The sequence below is a fragment of the Mastacembelus armatus genome, chromosome 11 (genome assembly GCF_900324485.2).
Source record: "Mastacembelus armatus chromosome 11, fMasArm1.2, whole genome shotgun sequence".
Taxonomy (NCBI): domain Eukaryota; kingdom Metazoa; phylum Chordata; class Actinopteri; order Synbranchiformes; family Mastacembelidae; genus Mastacembelus; species Mastacembelus armatus.
This window is the reverse complement of record NC_046643.1, coordinates 327483-349849: the sequence shown is the minus strand read 5'-3', so window position 1 is coordinate 349849 and position 22367 is coordinate 327483. Positions and strand designations below refer to the sequence as shown.

At 40.6% G+C, this 22367-nt stretch overlaps 1 protein-coding gene across 1 annotated transcript in view; it reads left to right on the top strand.

The window, feature by feature from the left end:
• The window catches only part of gabbr1b (gamma-aminobutyric acid (GABA) B receptor, 1b), a 162385-nt gene extending 153253 nt beyond the window's left edge, over positions 1-9132 (top strand). Inside the window, exons 14-18 of the mRNA XM_026300435.1 lie at positions 1646-1739; positions 2459-2586; positions 4928-5056; positions 8003-8143; positions 8845-9132. Coding sequence (XP_026156220.1) covers positions 1646-1739; positions 2459-2586; positions 4928-5056; positions 8003-8143; positions 8845-9132 — 780 coding nt within the window. The remainder of the gene's footprint in view (positions 1-1645; positions 1740-2458; positions 2587-4927; positions 5057-8002; positions 8144-8844) is intronic.
• Positions 9133-22367: the final 13235 nt, after the last annotated feature.

Sequence of the window (22367 nt, the reverse complement as noted above, 5' to 3'; positions counted from 1 at the left end):
AGTCAAAGGACATGACTCTCACAGTGTTGCCCTGCCTCTCCAGATGGGAGTATGCTCTGTGTATTAAGAAGATGATGGCATCTTCCACTCCGATGTGTTCCTCATATGCAAACTGCAGGGGGTCCAGAAATTCAGACAATTGAGACCTCAGGTGTTGCAGGACCAGTCTCTCAAACACTTTCATGACATGTGATGTTAGCGCTACTGGTCTGAAGTCACTAAGGGTACTGGGACGGCGTCTTTTTGGTAATGGGACAATACAGGAAGTTTTCCATAACTTGGGCACCTATTTGTGCCTCAGAGAGAGGTTGAAAAGTCTCTGAAAAACCTCTGCAAGCTGTCCAGCACACACCTTAAGTACTCTGGTACTGATCTCATCTGGTCCTTTTGCTTTGTTGGTCTTTAGTTTAGCTAGTTCCTTCCTCACCTGTTCTGTGGCAAAGGTGTATTGTGTTGATGAGGAGTCAGATGATGAGGACAGGGGAGGAGGTATTGGAGGTGTGGTATACTTCAGTGTTGTATGGCTGCTGATAGAGGAGATGGCATCAGTAGGCAATGGGGAGGCAGCATTGGCAGAGATGTTGGGTGGAGGGATGTGAAGAGACCCCAAGGCATCAGCTAAGGTGATGGAGGGAGGAGAGATTATGTGTGAGGACACTGGGTCGGAGTAAGAAGCAGAGGGGGTGTCAAATCTATTAAAGAACAGGTTAAGTTCATTAGCAAACTTTGAGTGACTTCTTATAGCCAGTCATTATTTTCATCCCATTCCACACCTCTTTGATATTATTCTGGGCTCTACTACTGTGCTACTGTGCTACTTGTGCTCTACTCTGTTTCTATAGAGCTGCTTTGCCTCCCTCAGCTTCCTCTTGAGTTCTTTCTGCACAGCCCGGAGTTCCTCCTTGTCTCTTGCCATGAACGCCTCTTCTTCTTGTTGAGGAGGCCTTTAATGTCCTTATTTATCCATGGCTTATTATTGGGGAAACAACGAACTTTTTTGGATGGAACAACATTGTCCTCACAGAAGATGATGTAATCTGTGATACAGTGAGAGATGCCTTCAATGTCCTCACCATGAGTGTCCATGAAAAGGTCTGTAATCCTGGGTTTGTAATCCTGAAGCATATATCTCTCCACTGGAATTAGAAGATCCCAACTCATCCACTTTCATCTGTTATCAGAGAGAAAGCATAGATCTTGACTTGACTTGGATTAACAGATGATAATTCAGTAAAAAAAACTTACAAAAAAAAAACAGAGGAGCTGCTGTAACAGGCTGCCACCTAACAGGCGCCATTCTAGAAAGCCAGTAACTTAAATCAGTCATCATATCAGTTGAATATTAATGTTGTGAAGTGGTGTTGTGATGGTGAAGGAGAAGATGCAGGACAGAAAAGTCACACCATGACAATTAGATTTCATTCAAATGAAGACAAAAAGTAGATTTCAACACATTTTTTTCCAATCTTGTTCTACATTACATTACATTACGTACAGTACAAGGAATTTTCTTATCTGATCAGTCACTGATTTCTATAAAATGAATTCACATATTTTTCAATGCATTTCATTTTTATCTTCTTATATGTTTTCTGTTGTTGTGTTAATGTTCTACACCTCTGTGTTTATGTCATATGGCTGACAGAAATTCACCAAAGAAGCCCCCAAAGGAGACGTGGATGTTTTGATCCAGCCTTTACTGGAGCACTGCAGCTCAGAAAAGATGAGCACTTGGCTGGGTGAGTGAAATACCAACCAAATACTCTAAAAGCTACCTTTGTTGATGCTTTAGTTTCCTGCATATTTGTTTTTAAATAACAGTCCAGCGGAATGGAACAGAGGTTCTACATATTTTAGTCTGAAAAACATATACCCCCTGCTAGAGTCAAGTAAATTGAGTCTTGGGGTTTGATTGTTTTGAAATGGCTGTTTTCAAGGTCAAGAAAGAACAGAACCAGTTCAGTTTGTATAGCACCAAATCACAATACAAATCATCTCAAGGCACTTTACAAAAACTAAAAACCCAACAAATGACCAAGCACTTGGCGACAGTGGAGAGGAAAAACTCCCTTTAATGGAAGAAAAAACCTCCAGCACATCCGGGGTCAGTTTGGGTGGCCATCTGCCTCGACTGGTTGGGATGAGAGGATAGAGGAGAGAGAAAAGCGCAGCAAGTCTAGGCCTATAGCAGCATAACTTAGGGATGGTTCAGGGTTATGTTGGGTCGCCATGTTTCTAGAGTAGTCAAAAATGGACAAACCAAGAACTAGAAAGGGAGTTGCGTTTTGTTTTAAAGGTGGGGTGTGAAGGAGTGCTCAGAATATTGCATTCTGAAATCTAACCTCTAGATGTCACTAAACTGTAAACATTTTACACATCGTGAAGTGCTGAGTGAAATGACCTATTATACGCATAGCTCAATTTTTACTCACAGCTGCTATCTTGTCCATCACTGCAGGTGTGGTGTATGCTTATAAAGGCTTACTGCTGCTGCTTGGTATCTTCCTTGCCTATGAGACCAAGTCCATCTCCACAGAGAAGATCAATGACCACCGAGCTGTGGGCATGGCCATCTATAATGTTGCTGTGAGTTCACCTAGTATTCCTCACACTATAGGAACCAAACTTGCTTACACTCGAAGGACTCTGTAGGGACACTTCCTCATGGGGAATAGCATCTGGTCTCCACCATGTAAATCACTGAATTTTATAATGATGATTGGAGGTTAGTGAAAGGTTAAGGATAGGCTGAGGGCTAGGGTTAGCCAAATTGTGGTTATATGCCCCTTTTCCATTACACAGTTTTAGCACTACTCAGTTCTACTCTGCACGACTCGACTCGGTTTATGTCATTTTCCACCTCAACGTGTGTGGGCCGTCATAGCATGGCAGCACAAAACTGAAATGTCCGCCCCTCCTCATAGGACCACAGTGTTTTGTGGGTAGCATTAGCCATTTGCCTCGCTAAAGACGATAAAAATGGAAAAACAAATGGTTGCTGTTGCCATTTTTAAAAAAATGCCGGGCTTTTGATTCTTGTGTTGGATGCGGTCAAATGTACCGGTTCTGGTGGCACCACTCCCTGCCCAATCAGATCTCTGTTTCCTCAGTGTTTTTGCCTTTCCACAAGAGAAATATTGAAAAAAGACACGACTGAGCAAATCATTGTCAGCATGTCGACTTTATACAAATGTAATCAAAAGCTCTGCATTGTACCTGTCAAAATATTCCCCTAAAAGCTTGAAGAGGCTGTAGTATGCTCAGCCTTGTTATTAAAATAACATTAGTGTTCGACAGTTTGAATTTCAATTACAATTCTGAATTTCCCCCATTGGGGATGAATACAATATCTATCTGTCTATCTACAACAAAACGTAATCAAAATTAGTTTATGTAATAATTGGTAAAAAGACAGAGATTTATTCTTTAGTCTGAAATCTTTATACATTTGTTTCTGAATAGAAACAGCCTCCTGAGGACCACATCCTGCACATGGGAAAGAATTGGAGTCACAGCTCACCTGTTTGGCTTTAATCCCCAATATAACAGACAGAGAGCCTTAACCAAGTCTTGGAAACAGGCCTGTGTTACCCTCCTAATAATATCTTCAGGAACTATAATGCTTTCACACTGGCATGCAACTAATGTTCTGTTAATGTTTTAACAGTTCCATTTTACATTAACTTTTAACCACAAAATGCATACAACTAAAGATCAGCATCTAACACCTTTCGTCTATTATTATGATTTGACTGGTATAGAACTAATAATAACCAAACCAAAATGGCGGCCTGACCAATAGCTGCCAGTATGCGTGAGCCACGTCGATAAGTTCACTCAATTGATGAAGGAGACTATTGGCTCCTGCTGGATCCATGAGTGGCTTGAGTATAATGTCGGATTCAAATGTGAGAACATATGCTTAATGCCGGTGTACAAAAGTCTAGAATTGAACAGCAGAAATAAATCCAGGGCAAATTAGATCAAAGGCCGTGAAGTGATAGCAAGGTCTAACGAAATGCCCAGTCAATACACGATCAATCCAAAATTCAATTCAGTTCAATTCAATTCAATTCAATTTTATTTGTATTGCACCAAATCACAATACAAATCATCTCAAGGCACTTTAGAAAAACTAAAACAAAAAACCCAACAAATCTCTTATGGAGCAAGCACTTGGCGACAGTAGAGAGGAAAAACTCCCTTTAACGGAAGAAAAAACCTCCAGCAGAACCGCAGCAAAACCAGCAAAACAAATTCCATCAAAATAAGTTACCTGCAAACAATAGGTATCTTTCAGTTGAAATACGAAGTACCCAGAAAGAAAATTAGCAATATTTTGTACAAAACACAACCTTCCATCATGCAAACACACACCAAAGTGTAGTTGAATATCTGTCATTGATAAGGATGAACAGATTAATCAGATGGGTGGTTTTACTTCTTATATCATGTGATAATGCAGAGTGCCATCCGTGCAGCTTACCTTCCAGGACTGGGCAAGGCAAACATTAAGAAAACATGGTTTCCTGCCCGAAATGGATTCAGTACTGTGGTGTCCAGGAAGGGACAAAACAGCCGAAATTGCTAACTTTGCTGTGGGAAAGGCAACTCAGCGGTTCCCTACAACAGGCTACAGTCAGGCTATCTCCTCCTCCTTAACTCCTGGAGTGGTCAATGTGATGGTGAGACAGCGCTGAATAAATATATATAATGAATTTTGAGATTCTAAGATTTTAGTTGCATTTTACAAGAGGGTGTTTGTGAAACAATTATTTCGTGTCACATTTACAAATGTGCCCCTTGGTCTGTAGTGTATATAGAACATGTTGTGTCTTTCACACTTCCAGTATCATGCAACCTGACTTGTTGTGGTTTCTGCATCTGTGATTAAAGAACATGTGGTTTCTGTCCACTGTTTCCTCAGGTGCTGTGTATGATCACAGCTCCGGTGACCATGATCCTGTCCTCCCAGCAGGACGCCTCTTTTGCGTTTGCCTCCATGGCCATTGTCTTCTCAGTCTACATTACCCTGATAGTTCTGTTCGTCCCCAAGGTAAAACAACAGCACTATCACCCCATCATCATGTTCTCTCTGCAGATCACAGGAGCAGACATAATTTATTGCATTTCATCAGTGATCAAAATTATGCATAGTAAAATGCATAGTAGCTTACTTGAGTTACCATATATACATTAGAACATTCTGCATTGATAGACTTCATATGAGATTCAGGCACCTGCCTTTTTTTCCTCTGACTTTCCTCTTTTTGCAGGACATTTTTTTGTATTCTTAATTTCATATTTTAGCTTTATAAACAATTTTTATTTTGGCTATTGGGAGCAAATTTCAAAATTCAATTCAATTCAATTTTATTTGTATAGCGCCAAATCACAATACAAATCATCTCAAGGCACCTCACAAAAACAAAAAACCTAACAAATCCCTTATGAGCAAGCACTTGGCGACAGTGGAGAGGAAAAACTCCCTTTAACGGAAGAAAAAACCTCCAGCAGAACTGGGCTCAGTTTGGGTGGCCATCTGCCTCAACCGGTTGGTGGCCATCTGCCTCGACCGGTTGGGGTGAGTGGATAGAGGAGAGAGAAAAGAACAGCAACAATAAACAACAAATAGACACTGCAGGTTGGTGGGGCCAGTAACTGCACATCAGCCATATACAGCTCCAGGACTGGGGACAGCTGAAGAAGGTACAGAGAGAGAACAGAGAGAGAGGAAGTGAGCACAAACTAGAGGAGAGAGAGAGCACAAGGTTAGTGACATTCAATGGTGGAATATACATGAGAGGGTAGGGGAGCTCAGTGCACCGATGGTTCTCAGGCAGTCTAGGCTTATAGCTGCATAACTAAGGGATGGTTCAGGGTTACCTGAAGCCAGCCCTAACTATATGCTTTGTCAAAAAGGAAGGTTTTAAGTCTAGCCTTAAAAGTACAGAGTGTCTGCCTCCTGAACCCAAACTGGGAGCTGGTTCCACAGGAGAGGAGCTTGATAGCTAAAGGCTCTGCCTCCCATTCTACTTTTGGAAACTCTGGGAACCACAAATAGACCTGCACTCTGAGAGTGAAATGGTCTATTGGGATAATATGGTACTATGAGGTCTTTAAGGTATGAAGGAGCTTGATCATGAAGGGATTTGTATGTGAGAAGAAGGATTTTAAATTCTATTCTCAATTTTACAGTGAGCCAAAAAACAAAAAGCTTAAAAAATACCCAAATAGTCCACTAAAAACATTTGATTTTGTATCATAATACATTCTGAAGTAGATGCTCTCCACTACTAAATGTAAGATAGGCATATTAAAAAAAACACATAGCATAATGTAGGAACTTCGGTATTGAGAACTGAGCCTTAACATGGTCAAAATAAACAACTACTGTATCTACAATACATCTATACTGCACCCTACCTGTCAATAGCTGTTTACATAAAAGTACATGTAGATGTAGTTACCTACAGTAGCACATATTTTATTTATTTTTTGTAAATAGGATACTCTTATCCATGTGTTAATAACCGAAAGATTTCTATGAAATTATCATTTTACACACAGACATCTTTAGTAGTCAATATGTTATACATACAATGCAGATTAGCAAAATTTATTTGTAGTTGTGTATGATGATTCATTTGTAATCTCCTAGGTAGACAAGCACTGTTTAGTCTTGGACTATATCTAATTGGATAATTATTTAGATTACTGAATTTTATTGTAATGTAGGCCTAAATTAAATTATTATAAACCTCTGCTACTATTGGAGGGACATTATTAATGTGTAAGTACAATAAGATTAGCTGAAACTGAAATGCGACCTTGTAATGGCACTGGACTGTTGTGTTGACATGATATTAGTTGGTTGTGTATATATCCTAGTAGATTAAGCATTACAGGAGTAAGAATAGATAATTTACCAGACTATAACTTAATTTTTGCTTTACCAAGTGTAAATAGACATGGGACTGCTTCTGGAATCACATTTTTACACATCTCTTTTAATCAGGCCTATGAACTAGGTAATAATAACCCATGGTTCCACAAGCAAGGGCTGATTGGTATAGAAACAGATGTTACTGATATCCAAACATGGTTGCATAGACCATTAACCATGTTACCCATATGCTTAATGGTGGGTTGTTACTAAATTTAGGCTATTTGATGAAATTGTTGTTTTTATATTTAGACTAATGGTAGTCAAAATAGTTGTCTTAATTGTAACTGCATTTGACAAAAGTGAAAAAAATAATGCAAGGATTTATGACACAGTAGTGTAGTTATGGAACACATTGATGTTTATGACTCTGGATTTGTGTCATTCACTCCCATATTTACTGCCTACTCCTTTGAGCCAACCAGGTATAATAAAGATTTGATTTGGCACATAGGCTGTCTGATGCCATTGTAGCTGTTCCATCCATCTATTATCCATACCCGCTTATTCCTTAACCAGGGTCACAGGGATCTGCTGGAGCCTATCCCAGCTCTCTTTTGGGTGGAAGGCAGGGGTACACCCTGGACAGGTCAGTGTAGCCGTTAATACACGTAAATTGTCAAAAAATTGGGCTGTCAGGGCTCATTCAGTTTTGTTTGCCTTATTGCCTAATTGAAAAAGTGAATCCAGCTGGACTAGCCCAACTATACTCTATGTATAGAATTAGAAATCATAAACTCAGTTAAGTACATTATATACAAGTGAACAGGAAGATATCTACAAGTTTATCTCTCTCTCTCTCTCTCTCTCTCTCTCTCTCACCTATGTGTGTGTGTATATATATATATATATATAACCCTAATTAGGAATAAGCGGTTATAAAAAAAAAAAAGGATGGATGGATGGATATACTAAGTTAAATTAGAATGGATCTTACAATTCTGCACTAAAGGATACTGTTCAAAAACATAACCCTAATGCTCTCTTTAATAAGTGAATATTCATCTTTCATATAAATTATCATGTATAGTAACAAAAAAGGTGCATGATTTGTAGATTCGACGTTTGATCATGCGAGGTGAATGGCAGTCAGATGCCCAGGAGACTATGAAGACTGGCTCGTCTACAAATGATGACGAGGAGAAGTCCAGGCAGCTGGAGAGAGAAAACAATGAGCTACAGAAGATCATCCAGGAGGTCACCCAGGCCTTTTTTTTCACAGGGCCTTTTCTCATTTGTAAAGGATTCTTCTTCATGAGATCTAGAGGTTGAGTCATGGCCATTGGACTTGTAGTTTTAGGTTGGTAGGTTCAACCTAAAACTAGAAGTCCAGGACTAAAGCTAAAACTAGAAGTCCTGGACTTCTAGTTTTAGGTTGAACCTACCAACCTAAAACTACAAGTCCAATGGCCATGACTCAACCTCTAGATAACTTCATCTGGACAGCTGAGAATCTTCACAGACATTCTTAATGAGATAAAAATTACCTTTTTAAAGAAAGATCTCACCAAGAAGGCAGCATAAAATGTTTTAAATATAAGTTTTTGTTTGTTCTTTCAAATTATTTCCAAGTTTAAGAATGAACTTTTTCAATACATAATTACTTTCAATAACTCTCAGTACTTTTTCTGTTCAAATTCAATTCTATTTGAGGCAGACAATCATTGCAAAACGTGAATAGACGTAGTCAAAACGATCGACATGAAATGGATGTGAGCATATTTTTGTAATTTTAGTACCTATCCTTGAAGAAATTTAGTGAACCAGCATAAAACAAGCTTGGGACCTTGCTTATTTTCATTTCTCTGCTATTGTAAACTAAAAATAAAAAAGAAATTAAAAGTTTTAAGGGGCTGTAGAAGATGGTTAAGTAATTGTTACCAATTTTATTTTCTTAGAAAGAAGAGCGCGTGTCAGAGCTGAGGAACCAGTTGTGTGAGCGACAGGCTGTGTGGTCAAGAAGAAGAGCCTCCACAGTCATCATTCAGAATCACAGTGCTCCACCACTCACCATTGCCCAAACTGACCCCAGGTCTCTTGCCCATCCTCCAGGGTATCCCACCCCCACTTCTGACCCATACCCTGTCCCTTCATCGTTCACTAACTCATCCAGCCTATACCACTCAGACACCAAGATTAGCCGAAATAACTGTCACACCAGCCGGATGCAGCTGCTCTACAAGTGAGATTGTGGTTAAAAGTGGCAGGATATGAACAGTAACAAGGGTTAAGGTTACATATAGATGAAGAATATTTCTGAAATAAAATGAATACTTCAGTATGGATTTACATCTCCACATCTTTCACTCTTTCTGAGCTGATCAATGTTGTATTTTCTTTTCTTAAAAAAAAAAACAAACCTACAGTGTAGCATCTGTCGCCTGCCAGTTTTTGCTATCTAGAGTTTCAAGGTACAATTCTCCAGAATTGACCTTTTGCTAAGTCCTGACCTCTTTACCGACAGCTTCTAACCACCTAGGTTTTTTTTTTAAATACTGCACATAGTGCTATAGTGCTATAGTGCTATTGAAATACTGCACATAGTGGTGACAGATTTACCATCAAGAATTGTGGCAAAACAAAAGGCCTATCCTTTAGACAAAAGAATACAAAAGCAGCTTGTTATTTTTGTGGCTAAAATGACAACTGTAGCTAGCACTTTTTCATTATTTATTGTTTAATCAAGTCAACATCAACATTCAATACAAAGATTGGTTGAAAGGTCTTGAATGAATCAAGGACTTCAGTACTGCTTGTTACTGAAGTGTTCTGAAGTGTAAACCTAACCCTAATAGGCCTAAACCAAAACTGCCTAGTTTGTCCTGTTGCTATTGTTCAAATCAAAACAATTGACCAAGTCACTTCCTTTGCACTTTTTTCTCTAAATCAGGGGTCTCCAACTGAAGTTCTCAAGGTCCACTGTCCTGCTTGTTTTCCAACTATCCCTGCCCTACCTTCTGCTGATTACCTGGATTAGATGTGTTTAGCCAATCAGAAACTGCAAGGGCAACAGAGATAGTTGGAAAACAAGCAGGACTGTGGCCCTCAAGGACTGGAGTTGGAGACCCTTGCTGTAGATGTATTTGCTTGTTTCTCTCACAAAATCTGACAACATTCCATTCATGTCTCACTTTTAGTGTAAATTCCCTTCAGCCTCAGATGTAAGACTACTATATGTAGTAAGGGCTCACACTACACTACTATATGTAGTAAGCTAGTTATCAAAGCATGCCTATTATGCAGCTTACACTGTATAAAATATTATTAAATTTACCTGGTATCCAAAGCGTTTGCAAATTGGTGTCTTTTTTTAATCAATCTTTCAAAACCAAAAAGACAACCACTATAGTGTGAGGAATGAAATAAATGTAAACAGTTGTTTCTCTAAGTGTAACATTAGTCATGTATATTGTGAAATCATGTATGTCTCCTTAAGTGCATCTCAGGGCCCCTTTAAGATGGTTCTCATTACCTAATAAGACACTGGAAACAAACTTCATTTTCTCTGGGTTCATCAGAAATTCTATACTAATTGAAAAACCCAGTCTATTAAGAAGAAGTACTTTATTAATCCCCAAGGGGAAATTAAATTGTTACAGCAGTTATTCTCATTTCAAGTTATTAAATTTAATATATTTTAAATTATATAAATTAATAGTAATTAATAAAGTAATAAAGCAATTAACTTGTATGTAGAAAAGTAATAAAGTAATTATTTATTTTTGGGGATTTGTGTATGTGTGTGTGTGTGTGTGTGTGTGTGTGTGTGCATGGCATGCGTGTGTATGTGGTGTGTGTGTGTGTGTGTGTGTGTTATTGCTTATATTATGAAATTATAGAGTCTTATGGCCGTGGACACAAAAGACTTCCTGAATCTCTCTCGCTTTAGGAAGAATTAGTCTGTGGCTGAATGAACTTCCCATTTGCCACAGTTCCTCATGAAGTGGGTGGGGCAGGATTGTCCAGTATGGAGTTGATTTTGTCCACCATCCTCCTCTCTGCCACAGCCTCTAGACCAGGGGTGTCAAACTCATTTTAGGTCCGGGGCCATATGGAGGAAAATCTATTCCCAAGTGGGCCGGACCAGACCGACAAGGCAGCTAGCTTCGGGCCAGCTAACAGGTATAGGCCTACTTGCTCAGCCCCGGTATAAACAGTTTGCCTGCTTAACATAATTGCTATTGCGACACCCAGTGGACACATTTAGAACAGCAGTTTCTTTCATTGAAAAACTGCAGCTAATTTAAACTTCAAATCATCTCGCAGGCTAGATTAAACCCGTTTGCGGGCCTGATCTGGCCCGCGGGCTGTAAGTTTGACACCCCTGCTCTAGACTGTCCAGTTCCAGTCCAACTGCAGATTTTGCCTTCCTGATTAACTTGTTTAGTCTGTTGGCCTCACCAGCCTTGATGCCACCTCCCCAGCACACAACTGCAAAGAACAGTGCACTTGCTACTACAGACTGATAGAACGTCTTCAGTGGCTTGTTGCACACGCCAAAGGAACAGAGTCTCCTGAGGAAGAACAGTCTGCTCTGTCCTTTCTTGAAGAGTGCATCTGTATTCTTTGACCAGTTCAGTTTGTTGTTAATGTGGACTCCAAGGTATTTGTAGGAGTCCACAATCTCTACTTCGTCTCCAAGGATGGAGACAGGGACTGGGGTCTTCCTGCTCCTCCTAAAGTCCACCACCAGTTCTCTGGTTTTCTTAATATTGAGCTTTAGACAGATGTTATTACACCAATCAACAAAGCTTTTTATCAAGTATCTGTATTCCCCATTGTTATCATTATTGATGCATCCAATGATTGAAGAGTCATCAGAGAAGTCTTGTAGCGGAAGTCTGAGGTGTAGAGTGTAAACAGGAATGGTGCCAGTACAGTTCCTTGGGGTGCACCGGTGCTGCTCATCACCACATCAGATATTCAGCCATCTAAGCGAACAAACTGTGGCTGCCCAGTGAGGTAGTCTTTCATCCACTCCACCATTTCTGCGGGAACTTCCATATCCTGCATCTTTGCACTTAGCAGGTGGGGCTGAATAGTGTTGAAAGCACTTGAAAAGTCAAAGAACATGATTCTCACAGTGTTGCCTTGCCTCTCCAGATGGGAGTATGGCATCTTCCACTCCGATGTGTTTCTGATATGCAAACTGCAGGGGGTCCAGAAATTGGAACACTTGAGACCTCAGGTGTTGCAGGACCAGTGTCTCAAACACTTTCATGACATGTGATGTTAGCGCTACTGGTCTGAAGTCACTAAGGGTATTGGGACGGCGTCTTTTTGGTAATGGGACAATACAGGAAGTTTTCCATAACTTAGGCACCTATTTGAGACTCAGAGAGAGGTTGAAGAGTCTCTGAAAAACCTCTGCAAGCTGTCCAGCACACACCTTAAGTACTCTGGTACTGATCTCATCTGGTCCTTTTGCTTTGTTGGTCTTTGGTCTTTAGCTAGTTCCTTCCTCACCTGTTCTGTGGCAAAGGCTGGGCCTGTGTATTGTGTTGATGAGGAGTCAGATGATGAGTACAGGGGAGGAGTTATTGGAGGTGTGGTATACTTCAATGTTGTATGGCTGCTGATAGAGGAGATGGCATCAGTGGGCAATGGGGAGACAGCATTGACAGAGATGTTGGGTGGAGGGATGTGATGAGACCCCAAGGCATCAGCTAAGGTGGTGGAGGGAGGAGAGATGGTGGTGGAGGAGAAGCAGAGGTGGTGTCAAATCTATTAAAGAACAGGTTAAGTTCATTAGCAAACTTTGAGTCTCCTTCCACAGCAGTGTGTGACTTCTTATAGCCTGTCATTATTTTCATCCCATTCCACACCTCTTTGATATTATTCTGTCTGAACTTGTGCTCTACTCTGTCTCTATAGAGCTGCTTTGCCTCTATAGAGCTGCTTTGCCTCCCTCAGCTTCCTCTTAAGATCTTTCTGCACATTATCAGTTGAAACTCATTTTTTGTAATAATCTAATGAAGGAATAAAAATATGTCTAGTGCTGTGTTTACTGTTGTACTGTGGAGTTTAAATTCTAATCCCACACTCTCTGTAGCGGAATAAGTTGTGAAAGATAAAAATGCAGTACAATTTAAAAGAAGCCAACCAAACAGTACCAAATATGAGCTACCTATATGTATACTTATTAATGCTCAGTTTTTGTTAGGACTTGTTAGTCTTTCCACTTGTTAGTCTGTCTGCTGTAGTAGTGGACTGTAATACAACAAGGAGTGTAAACCATGAAAGTTTTGTGCAAACATCTGCTGTACCTCTGTCTGTAATTATTTATTGTAACACTTTAGTGTCCATTAAAGATGTCAGTGATATTGCAAATATGCACACAGACTGTAAATATTGAAGATATTCAAATTTGCATATACAAGTTTTAATTATGTGGGTCAGTATTCAAAATTAACTTCTATGTGCTGTAATAATGATAGAGAATAGTTGAAATGCAAGAATAGCATTAAACTTGTTGCTTTTCCTAAAAATATCACCTGCATTCTATGTAGATGACTTTTTAGCTATGACATATCATGGTCAGCATGGTCAAGTCAGTCTTCTACAGTGGACCAGAGTGAAATATCTCAAAGCCTAATAAATAGCATGCCATGGTGAGTACTGACATTCACCAGTACTATGGCAAGCTGTTTAGGGTCATGGGGACCTGCTCGAGCCTATCCCAGCTTTAGGTGAAAGGCAATTCAATTCAATTCAATTTTATTTGTATAGCGCCAAATCACAATACAAATCATCTCAAGACACTTTACAAAAACTAAAACTAAAAACCCAACAATTCCCTTATGAGCAAGCACTTGGCGACAGTGGAGAGGGAAAAACTCCCTTTAACGGAAGAAAAAACCTCCAGCAGAACCGGGCTCAGTTTGGGCAGCCATCTGCCTCGATCGGTTGGGGTGAGTGGATAGAGCAGAGAGAAAAGAACAGCAACAATAAACAACAAATAGACACTGCAGGTTGGTGGGACCAGTAACTGCACATCAGCGATATACAGCTCCAGGACCAGGGACACCTGCAGAAGGTACAGAGAGAGAGGGAGAGAGGGAGGGAGAGAGCACAAACTAGGGGAGAGAGAGAGCACAAGGTTAGTGACATTCAATGGTGGAATATACATGAGGTGGGAGGGGAGAAGAGAGGGGAGGGGAAGGGAAGGGGGGGGGGGGTGGTTAGGGTAGGGGAGCTCAGTGCACCGATGGTCCTCGGGCAGTCTAGGCCTATAGCAGCATAAACAGATACTGTTGTTATTGGCATTATAGACTGCATGATGAGTGTGATTGGCTTAAAAGCGAATTCTTTAGGTGCGTTCGAAATAAAGAAGGTGGACCCAGATCCTATCGGTGCGCATTGCACGCCTACTTGCTCTTTCGTAACCTGTGCGACGGTCGCGGTAATTTCGCGAGAGCAAGGCGGACAGTTTTTGAGCAGCTGTGATGCTGCTACTGTTTCACAAACTCCGCTTTCCACACCTCTCCCTTCAGAAATAAATCCGTCTCCCTACACCTTAGTTGTTGTTGTTTCCCTTGAAGGGAAGCCGAATCTTCATTTTCAGCTTCAGTTCTGCTTAGACCCCATGGCGGCAGGAGCGAAACTTTATTTTGATATACACCATGCAGCCAATCACATGCAAGGGCAAACTAGGATCAGACAGAGACACGAGGATTCGCATTTAAATGCAAGCGTGTCGGGAAAAACCGAACTAATCAGGAAACACCGTCTGGCTGCATTTCAGTGATATTGGACACTGCAAAGCTGAGTGCAGAATTTCTAAAATGAGCAGGATCAATAACTAATTTGCACAGACATCTAAGAGCTGTCTACCCATATGTGCATCTGGAGGAGAAAGAGCAAATGTCCTGTTTTTCTGTGTTCAGTTGTTCATTCAAAGGTTTGATTAAAATTAGGGCTATCAACGTTAACGTGTTAAGGCATGCGATTAATTAAAAGATTTTACCGTTGTTAGAGAAATTAAAAATTACAAAGCAGCTCATTGCGCAATAGCAGCATAGCAGCTGTCTATGTTTGGAAATTAAGAATGACAGGCTGCCAAATGTCCACTGCTGTTACACTTGGTGACCACTGAGTACCACCCCCCCCCACCCTCACCCTCACCCCCACTCTGGGCATAGGTCACCATAGCAACAGCTCAAAACAAAGCAATAGCAGCATAGCATCTGTCTGTGGTTCGTAATTAAGAATGACTGGCTGTATAATGTCCACTGCTTTTACACATGGGGATAACTCAATACCACCCCCCCCCACCCTCACCCCCACTCTGGGCATAGGTGACCATAGCAAATACATACAATGCATTAGCAGCATAGCATCTGTCTGTGGTTAGTAATTAAGAATGACTGGCTGTATAATGTCCACTGCTTTTACACATGGGGATAACTCAATACCACCCCCCCCCCACCCTCACCCCCACTCTGGGCATAGGTGACCATAGCAAATACATACAATGCATTAGCAGCATAGCATCTGTCTGTGGTTAGTAATTAAGAATGACTGGCTGCCAAATGTCCACTGCTGTTTCACTTGGTGACCACTCAGTACCACCCCCCCCCCACTCCCCACCCTCACCCCCCTCTAGGCATAGATCACCATAGCAACAGCTGACAAAGCAATAGCAACATAGCAGCTGTCTGTGGTTGGTAATTAAGAATGCCTAATGTCCACTGCTGTTTCACATGGTGACCACTCTGTACCACCCTCCCCACCCCTCACCATCACCCCCACTCTGGGCATAGGTCACCATAGTAACAGCTCAACACAAAACAATAGCAGCTGTCTGTGGTTGGTAATTAAGAATGACTGGCTGCCTAATGCTGTTACACAAGGGCACCATTCTCAGTTATTTAAAGCATTTTACTCTGTGGCTGTTTTACATGTCAGCCATGGTGTCATTACCCAGCAGGCCATGTTTGGACTTTCAGAAGAAAAGTCTAGTCATATATAGGAAGATATTACATTTTTGTAAATTTTAAGGAATATTCAAAATAAAGTCCAGATTCTTGTACAAGGTCCAAAGAGTCTCCTGCAGCACCTTGTCCTTTCAAAATAAAAGCCCTGAAATAGCATTTTCTCAATAGAATAGCCCTGAAACAGCAACTCAATATTAAAATGGACGTTACCTATTGGCATACAGCTTCAGGTACCAAGTGAGGCCATTTTCCATGTCAGCCATGGTTTCTGACATGGTGATATTTTCAAAATAAAAGTCTACAGTTATTTATAGTAAGACATTACAATTTTGTGAATTGTAAGGAATATCCAAAATAAAGTCCAGATTCTTGTACAAGGTCCCAAGAGTCTCCTCCAGCACCTTGTCCTTTCAAAATAAAAGCCCCGAAATAGCATTTTCTCAATAGAAAAGCCCTGAAACAGCAACTCAATATTAAAATGGACGTTACCTATTGGCATACAGCTTCAGGTACCAAGTGAGGCCATTTTCCATGTCAGCCATGGTTTCTGACATGGTGAGATTTTCAAAATAAAAGTCTACAGTTATTTATAGTAAGACATTACAATTTTGTGAATTGTAAGGAATATCCAAAATAAAGTCCAGATTCTTGTACAAGGTCCCAAGAGTCTCCTCCAGCACCTTGTCCTTTCAAAATAAAAGCCCCGAAATAGCATTTTCTCAATAGAAAAGCCCTGAAACAGCAACTCAATATTAAAATGGACGTTACCTATTGGCATACAGCTTCAGGTACCAAGTGAGGCCATTTTCCATGTCAGCCATGGTTTCTGACATGGTGAGACTTTCACAATAAAAGTCTACATTTTCTCAAAAGTAGTAGAGATTTTTGTCTTCTTTCAGGCAATGCTGTTCATATTTTTATAGGACCTACGGTTTTTCCACAAGGTGGCCTAACAGACAGAGAGTGACTGCTCAATCTCTCATTCACTCCCATTCTAAAGATCTCTACAATTTTTGGAGAGAAACACAAATGAAGGCTGTTTCTAACTCGCCACCAATCCTTCATTTTTTGGAATATCTTCACAAAAAGTGGATCGGTCTCTTTGTTGAAGCCTCCTGGCACTGTTAGTGAAAGACTTATATTGATAGCACTTATAGTTTTTCTGTAATCCTCCATTTTGTAAGGTGAAGTTTTCTCAGTTTCTCCACTCAGCGTGTGTAAAGTGCTGTGTCACTCCCCCTCTCACTCTGGCCTTTGATCACCATAGCAACTACTCAACACAAAGCAGCTCATTGCGCAATAGCAGCATAGCAGCTGTCTATGTTTGGTAATTAAGAATGACTGGCTGCCAAATGTCCACTGCTGTTACACTTGGTGACCACTGAGTACCACCCCCCCCACCCTCACCCCCACTCTGGGCATAGGTCACCATAGCAACAGCTCAAAACAAAGCAATAGCAGCATAGCATCTGTCTGTGGTTGGTAATTAAGAATGACTGGCTGTATAATGTCCACTGCTTTTACACATGGGGATAACTCAATACCACCCCCCCCCCCCCCCCCCCCCCCCCCCCCCCCCCCCCCCCCCCACTCCCCACCCTCACCCCCACTCTAGGCATAGGTCACCATAGCAACAGCTGGAAAAGCAATAGCAACATAGCAGCTGTCTGTGGTTGGTAATTAAGAATGACTGGCTGTATATTGTCCACTGCTGTTACACATGGGGATAACTCAATACCCCCCCCACCCTCACCCTCACCCCCACTCTGGGCATAGGTGACCATAACAAATACATACAATGCAATAGCAGCATAGCATCTGTCTGTGGTTGGTAATTAAGAATGAAAGGCTGCCAAATGTCCACTGCTGTTACACTTGGTGACCACTCAGTACCACCCCCCTGCCACTCCCGACCCTCACCCCCACTCTGGGCATAGGTGACCATAGCAAATACATACAATGCAATAGCAGCATAGCATCTGTCTGTAGTTGGTAATTAAGAATCACTGGCTGCCAAATGTCCACTGCTGTTACACTTGGTGACCACTGAGTACCACCCCCCCCACCCTCACCTTCACCCCCACTCTGGGCATAGGTCACCATAGCAACAGCTCAACACAAAGCAATTTAAGCATAGCAAGCTGTCTGTGGTTGGTAATTAAGTATGACGGGCTGCCAAATGTCCACTGCTGTTACACTTGGTGACCCCCCCCCCCACCCCCACTCTGCGTTTAGGACACCATAGCAACAGCTCAAGTCTACAATACAAGTCTAGTCATTAAAACGTAGATATTACATTTTTGTAAATTATAAGGAATATTCAAAATAAAGTTTAGGTTCTTGTACAAGGTCCCAAGAGTCTCCTCCAGCACCTTGTCCTTTCAAAATAAAAGCCCCGAAATAGCATTTTCTCAACAGAATAGCCCTGAAACAGCAACTCAATATTAAAATGGACGTTACCTATTGGCATACAGCTTCAGGTACCAAGTGAGGCCATTTTTCATGTCAGCCATGGTTTCTGACATGGTGAGACTTTCACAATAAAAGTCTACAGTTATTTATAGTAAGTTATTACATTTTTGTAAATTTTAAGGAATATTCAAAATAAAGTCTAGATTCTTGAACAAGGTCGCCAAGAGTCTCCTGCACCACTTTGTCCTTTCAAAATAAAAGCCCCGAAATAGCATTTTCTCAATAGAAGAGCCCTGAAACAGCAACTCAATATTAAAATGGAAGTTACCTATTGGCGTACAACTTCAGGTACCAAGTGAGGCCATTTTCCATGTCAGCCGTGGTATCTGACATGGTGAGACTTTCACAATAAAAGTCTACAGTTATTTATAGTAAGTTATTACATTTTTGTAAATACTAAGGAATATTCAAATTAAAGTCTAGATTCTTGAACAAGGTCGCCAAGAGTCTCCTGCACCACTTTGTCCTTTCAAAATAAAAGCCCCGAAATAGCATTTTCTCAATAGAAGAGCCCTGAAACAGCAACTCAATATTAAAACGGACGTTACCTATTGGCATACAGCTTCAGGTACCAAGTGAGGCCATTTTCTTTGTCAGCCATGGTTTCTGACATGGTGAGACTTTCACAATAAAAGTCCCCAGTTATTTATAGTAAGGTATTACAATTTTGTAAATAGTAAGGAATATTTAAAATAAAGTCCAGATTCTTGTACAAGGTCCCAAGAGTCTCCTGCAGCACTTTGTCCTTTCAAAATAAAAGCCCGGAAATCGCATTTTTTCAATAAAAAAGCCCTGAAACAGCAACTCAATATTAAAACGGACGTTGGTTATTGGCATAAAGCTTCAGGCACCAGGTGAGGCCATTTTCAATGTCAGCCATGGTTTCTGACATGGTGAGACTTTCACAATAAAAGTCTACAGTAATTTAGAGTAAGTTATTACATTTTTGTAAAAAGTAAGGAATATTCAAAATAAAGTCCAGATTCTTTTGTGAGTTCCCATGAGTCTCCTGCAGCTCTTTGTCCTTTCAAAATAAAAGCCTTTTTATAGCATTTTCTCAAAATAAAAGCACCCTCACTACAGTCCATATTATCGCATTCGGTCGATTCAAAACGTGCTTCGGCGATGCGGTCTGCCTCGAGCTTTTCGCGGCGATCAGCAATCCCAACGCAATTTCTTCAGAAATTGCATCGTCTAGTTCTTTAATAACTTTCAAATTTAAGATAATGGATCATGCAGCATTTGGAAGAAAATTCCACTACAGTAGATGTTTATCTGACAATGCTGTTAATAAATTTAAGAAAATGATTCCATCTTTATTTACATTACAGTGGAGGGCAGCTGCGTCAATCCCACTCCCTTTCAAATTGATCATGTTGTTGACAGCGTTGTAGCCTCACTGCGTGAAACGCTTGATACTGTGGCCCCTCTGAAAAAGAAGTTAGTGAATCAGAGGAGATTAGCTCCATGGTATAATTTACATATTCGTACCTTAAAGCAGGCATCACAAAGGCTGGAAAGGAAGTGGCGTTCCACAAATTTAGAGGAATTTTTTCTAGCCTGGAAAAACAGTCTATTAATATATAAAAAAGCTCTCCGTAAAGCCAGAACTGCATACTATTCATCACTAATAGAGGAAAATAAGAACAATCCCAGGTTTCTTTTCAGCACTGTAGCCATGCTGACAAAAAGTCACAGCTCTGTTGAGCTCTGTTCCCTTAGCTCTCAGCAGTTATGACTTTATGAGTTTATTTACAAATAAAATCACAACTATTAGAGTTAAAATTCAGCAGATGCTTCCTATACCTGCAATAAATGAATCTTCTACTACAGTAGCTCTTGAATCATCTGTAGGACCTCAGTTATGTTTAGACTGCTTCTCTCCCATAGATCTCTCTGAATTTACATCAGTAGTTGCTTCATCAATGTGTCTCTTAGACCCCATCCTGACTAGACTGCTTAAAGACAACCTGTCATTAATTAACTCATCTTTATTAGACTTGGTAAATTTATCTCTAGTATCAGGCTATGTACCACAGGCCTTTAAGACTGCAGTAATCAAACCTTTACTCAAAAAGCCTAGTCTTGATCCAGGAGTCTTGGCTAATTATAAACTCATTAGTATCTGGATCCCAGTATCTCCATAAAAAGCCTCCAGTTAATCCAGAATGCTGCAGCCAGAGTCCTGACAGGAACTAGCAAGAGAGATCATATTTTTCCTATATTAGCTTCTCTTCATTGGCTCCCTGTAAAATACAGAATAGAATTTAAAATCCTTCTTCTCACATACAAATCCCTTCATGATCAAGCTCCTTCATACCTTAAACACTTTATAGTACCATATTATCCCAATAGACCACTTTGCTCTCAGAGTGCAGGTCTATTTGTGGTTCCCAGAGTTTCCAAAAGTAGAATGGGAGGCAGAGCCTTTAGCTATCAAGCTCCTCTCCTGTGCAACCATCTCCCAGTTTGGGTTCAGGAGGAGGCAGACACACTGTATTTTTAAGGCTAGACTTAAAACCTTCCTCTTTAACAAAGCGTATAGTTAGGGCTGGCTTCAGATAACCCTGAACCATCCCTTAGTTATGCTGCTATAGGTCTAGACTGCCCGAGGACCATCGGTGCACTGAGCTCACCTACCCCTCCGCTCCCTTCCCTTCCCTCTCTTCCTCTCCTTCCCCCTCACATGTATATTCCACCACTGAATGTCACTAACCTTTTGCTCTCTCTCTCCTCTAGTTTGTGCTCTCTCCCTCTCTCTGTTCCTTCTGCAAGTGTCCCTGGTCCTGGAGCTGTATATGGCTGATGTGCAGTTACTGGCCCCACCAACCTGCAGTGTCTATTTGTTGTTTATTGTTGCTGTTTTTTTCTCTCTCCTCTATCCACTCACCCCAACCGGTTGAGGCAGATGGCCACCCAAACTGAGCCCAGTTCTGCTGGAGGTTTTTTCTTCCGTTAAAGGGAGTTTTTCCTCTCCACTGTCACCAAGTGCTTGCTCATAAGGGATTTGTTGGGTTTTTTGTTTTTGTGAGGTGCCTTGAGATGATTTGTATTGTGATTTGGCGCTATACAAATAAAATTGAATTGAATTGAATTGAATTGAATTGAATTGAATTGAATTGAATTGAATTGAATTGAATTACAATGAGGGGCAACTGGCCATGAAGGTCAGGTGAATGGGGAAAACAAACAACATAACAGAATAATACTAACTCGCAGAAAGATATAATGCATAATATTTTTTCAATTTCAATTTATTTATAAAGCCCAATTAAACATAACTACCGTTGACCAATGTGCTGTACAAAGTAAGTAACCGTTACCAGAAATAAAACACAGACAAGGTCACAAATAAAACTACAAGAAACAAGGCAAAGCAAATGCAGCTCATGAGTAATAAGTCATATCAAATAAAAATGATTTAAACCTAGATTTAAAAATAGATAGTGTAGGGACAGGTGTTACTGTTTTAACCTATTAAACTATGCTCTTCTGAAGGCTCATAGTGCAAGACCAGATGTGGCGTTTGACTAAATAGAAATTGAATTGTTAGAGCAGAATTTATAACTGGTATTTAACTTTTTATGAAATTAATGTTGAAGTATTTGGTATTATTAACAAAGTAAACAGCTCCTGTTATTTTTATCACTAGTTACAGTGGTTAATTATAGACTTGATATTACATAAGAAACCATGTCTTCCCTTTGCTAGCTCTGCACTCCCACTCCACTTAAAGTGCAGTTCTTTTTTTGTAGTAAACAGCTACACCAATCGGAAGACAGGAGGGGAACTCTCTGGTAACCCCCCTACTTCCTTTGCCAGCAGCATCATCAGACACAGTGGAAAGTATTTATCTGATGTTAGAAAGCCCGGCAGTGCTCTCTTGTGGACAGAATTGCAGTAAACCTCCAGAGTGAGCTGCCTGACTTGACTGCAGCCACATTACTGATTGGAAGTTCAGTTCTTTTCAAAGATTCAGCTCTTTTGGCTCAGCTCCCAAATGGCTCTTCATT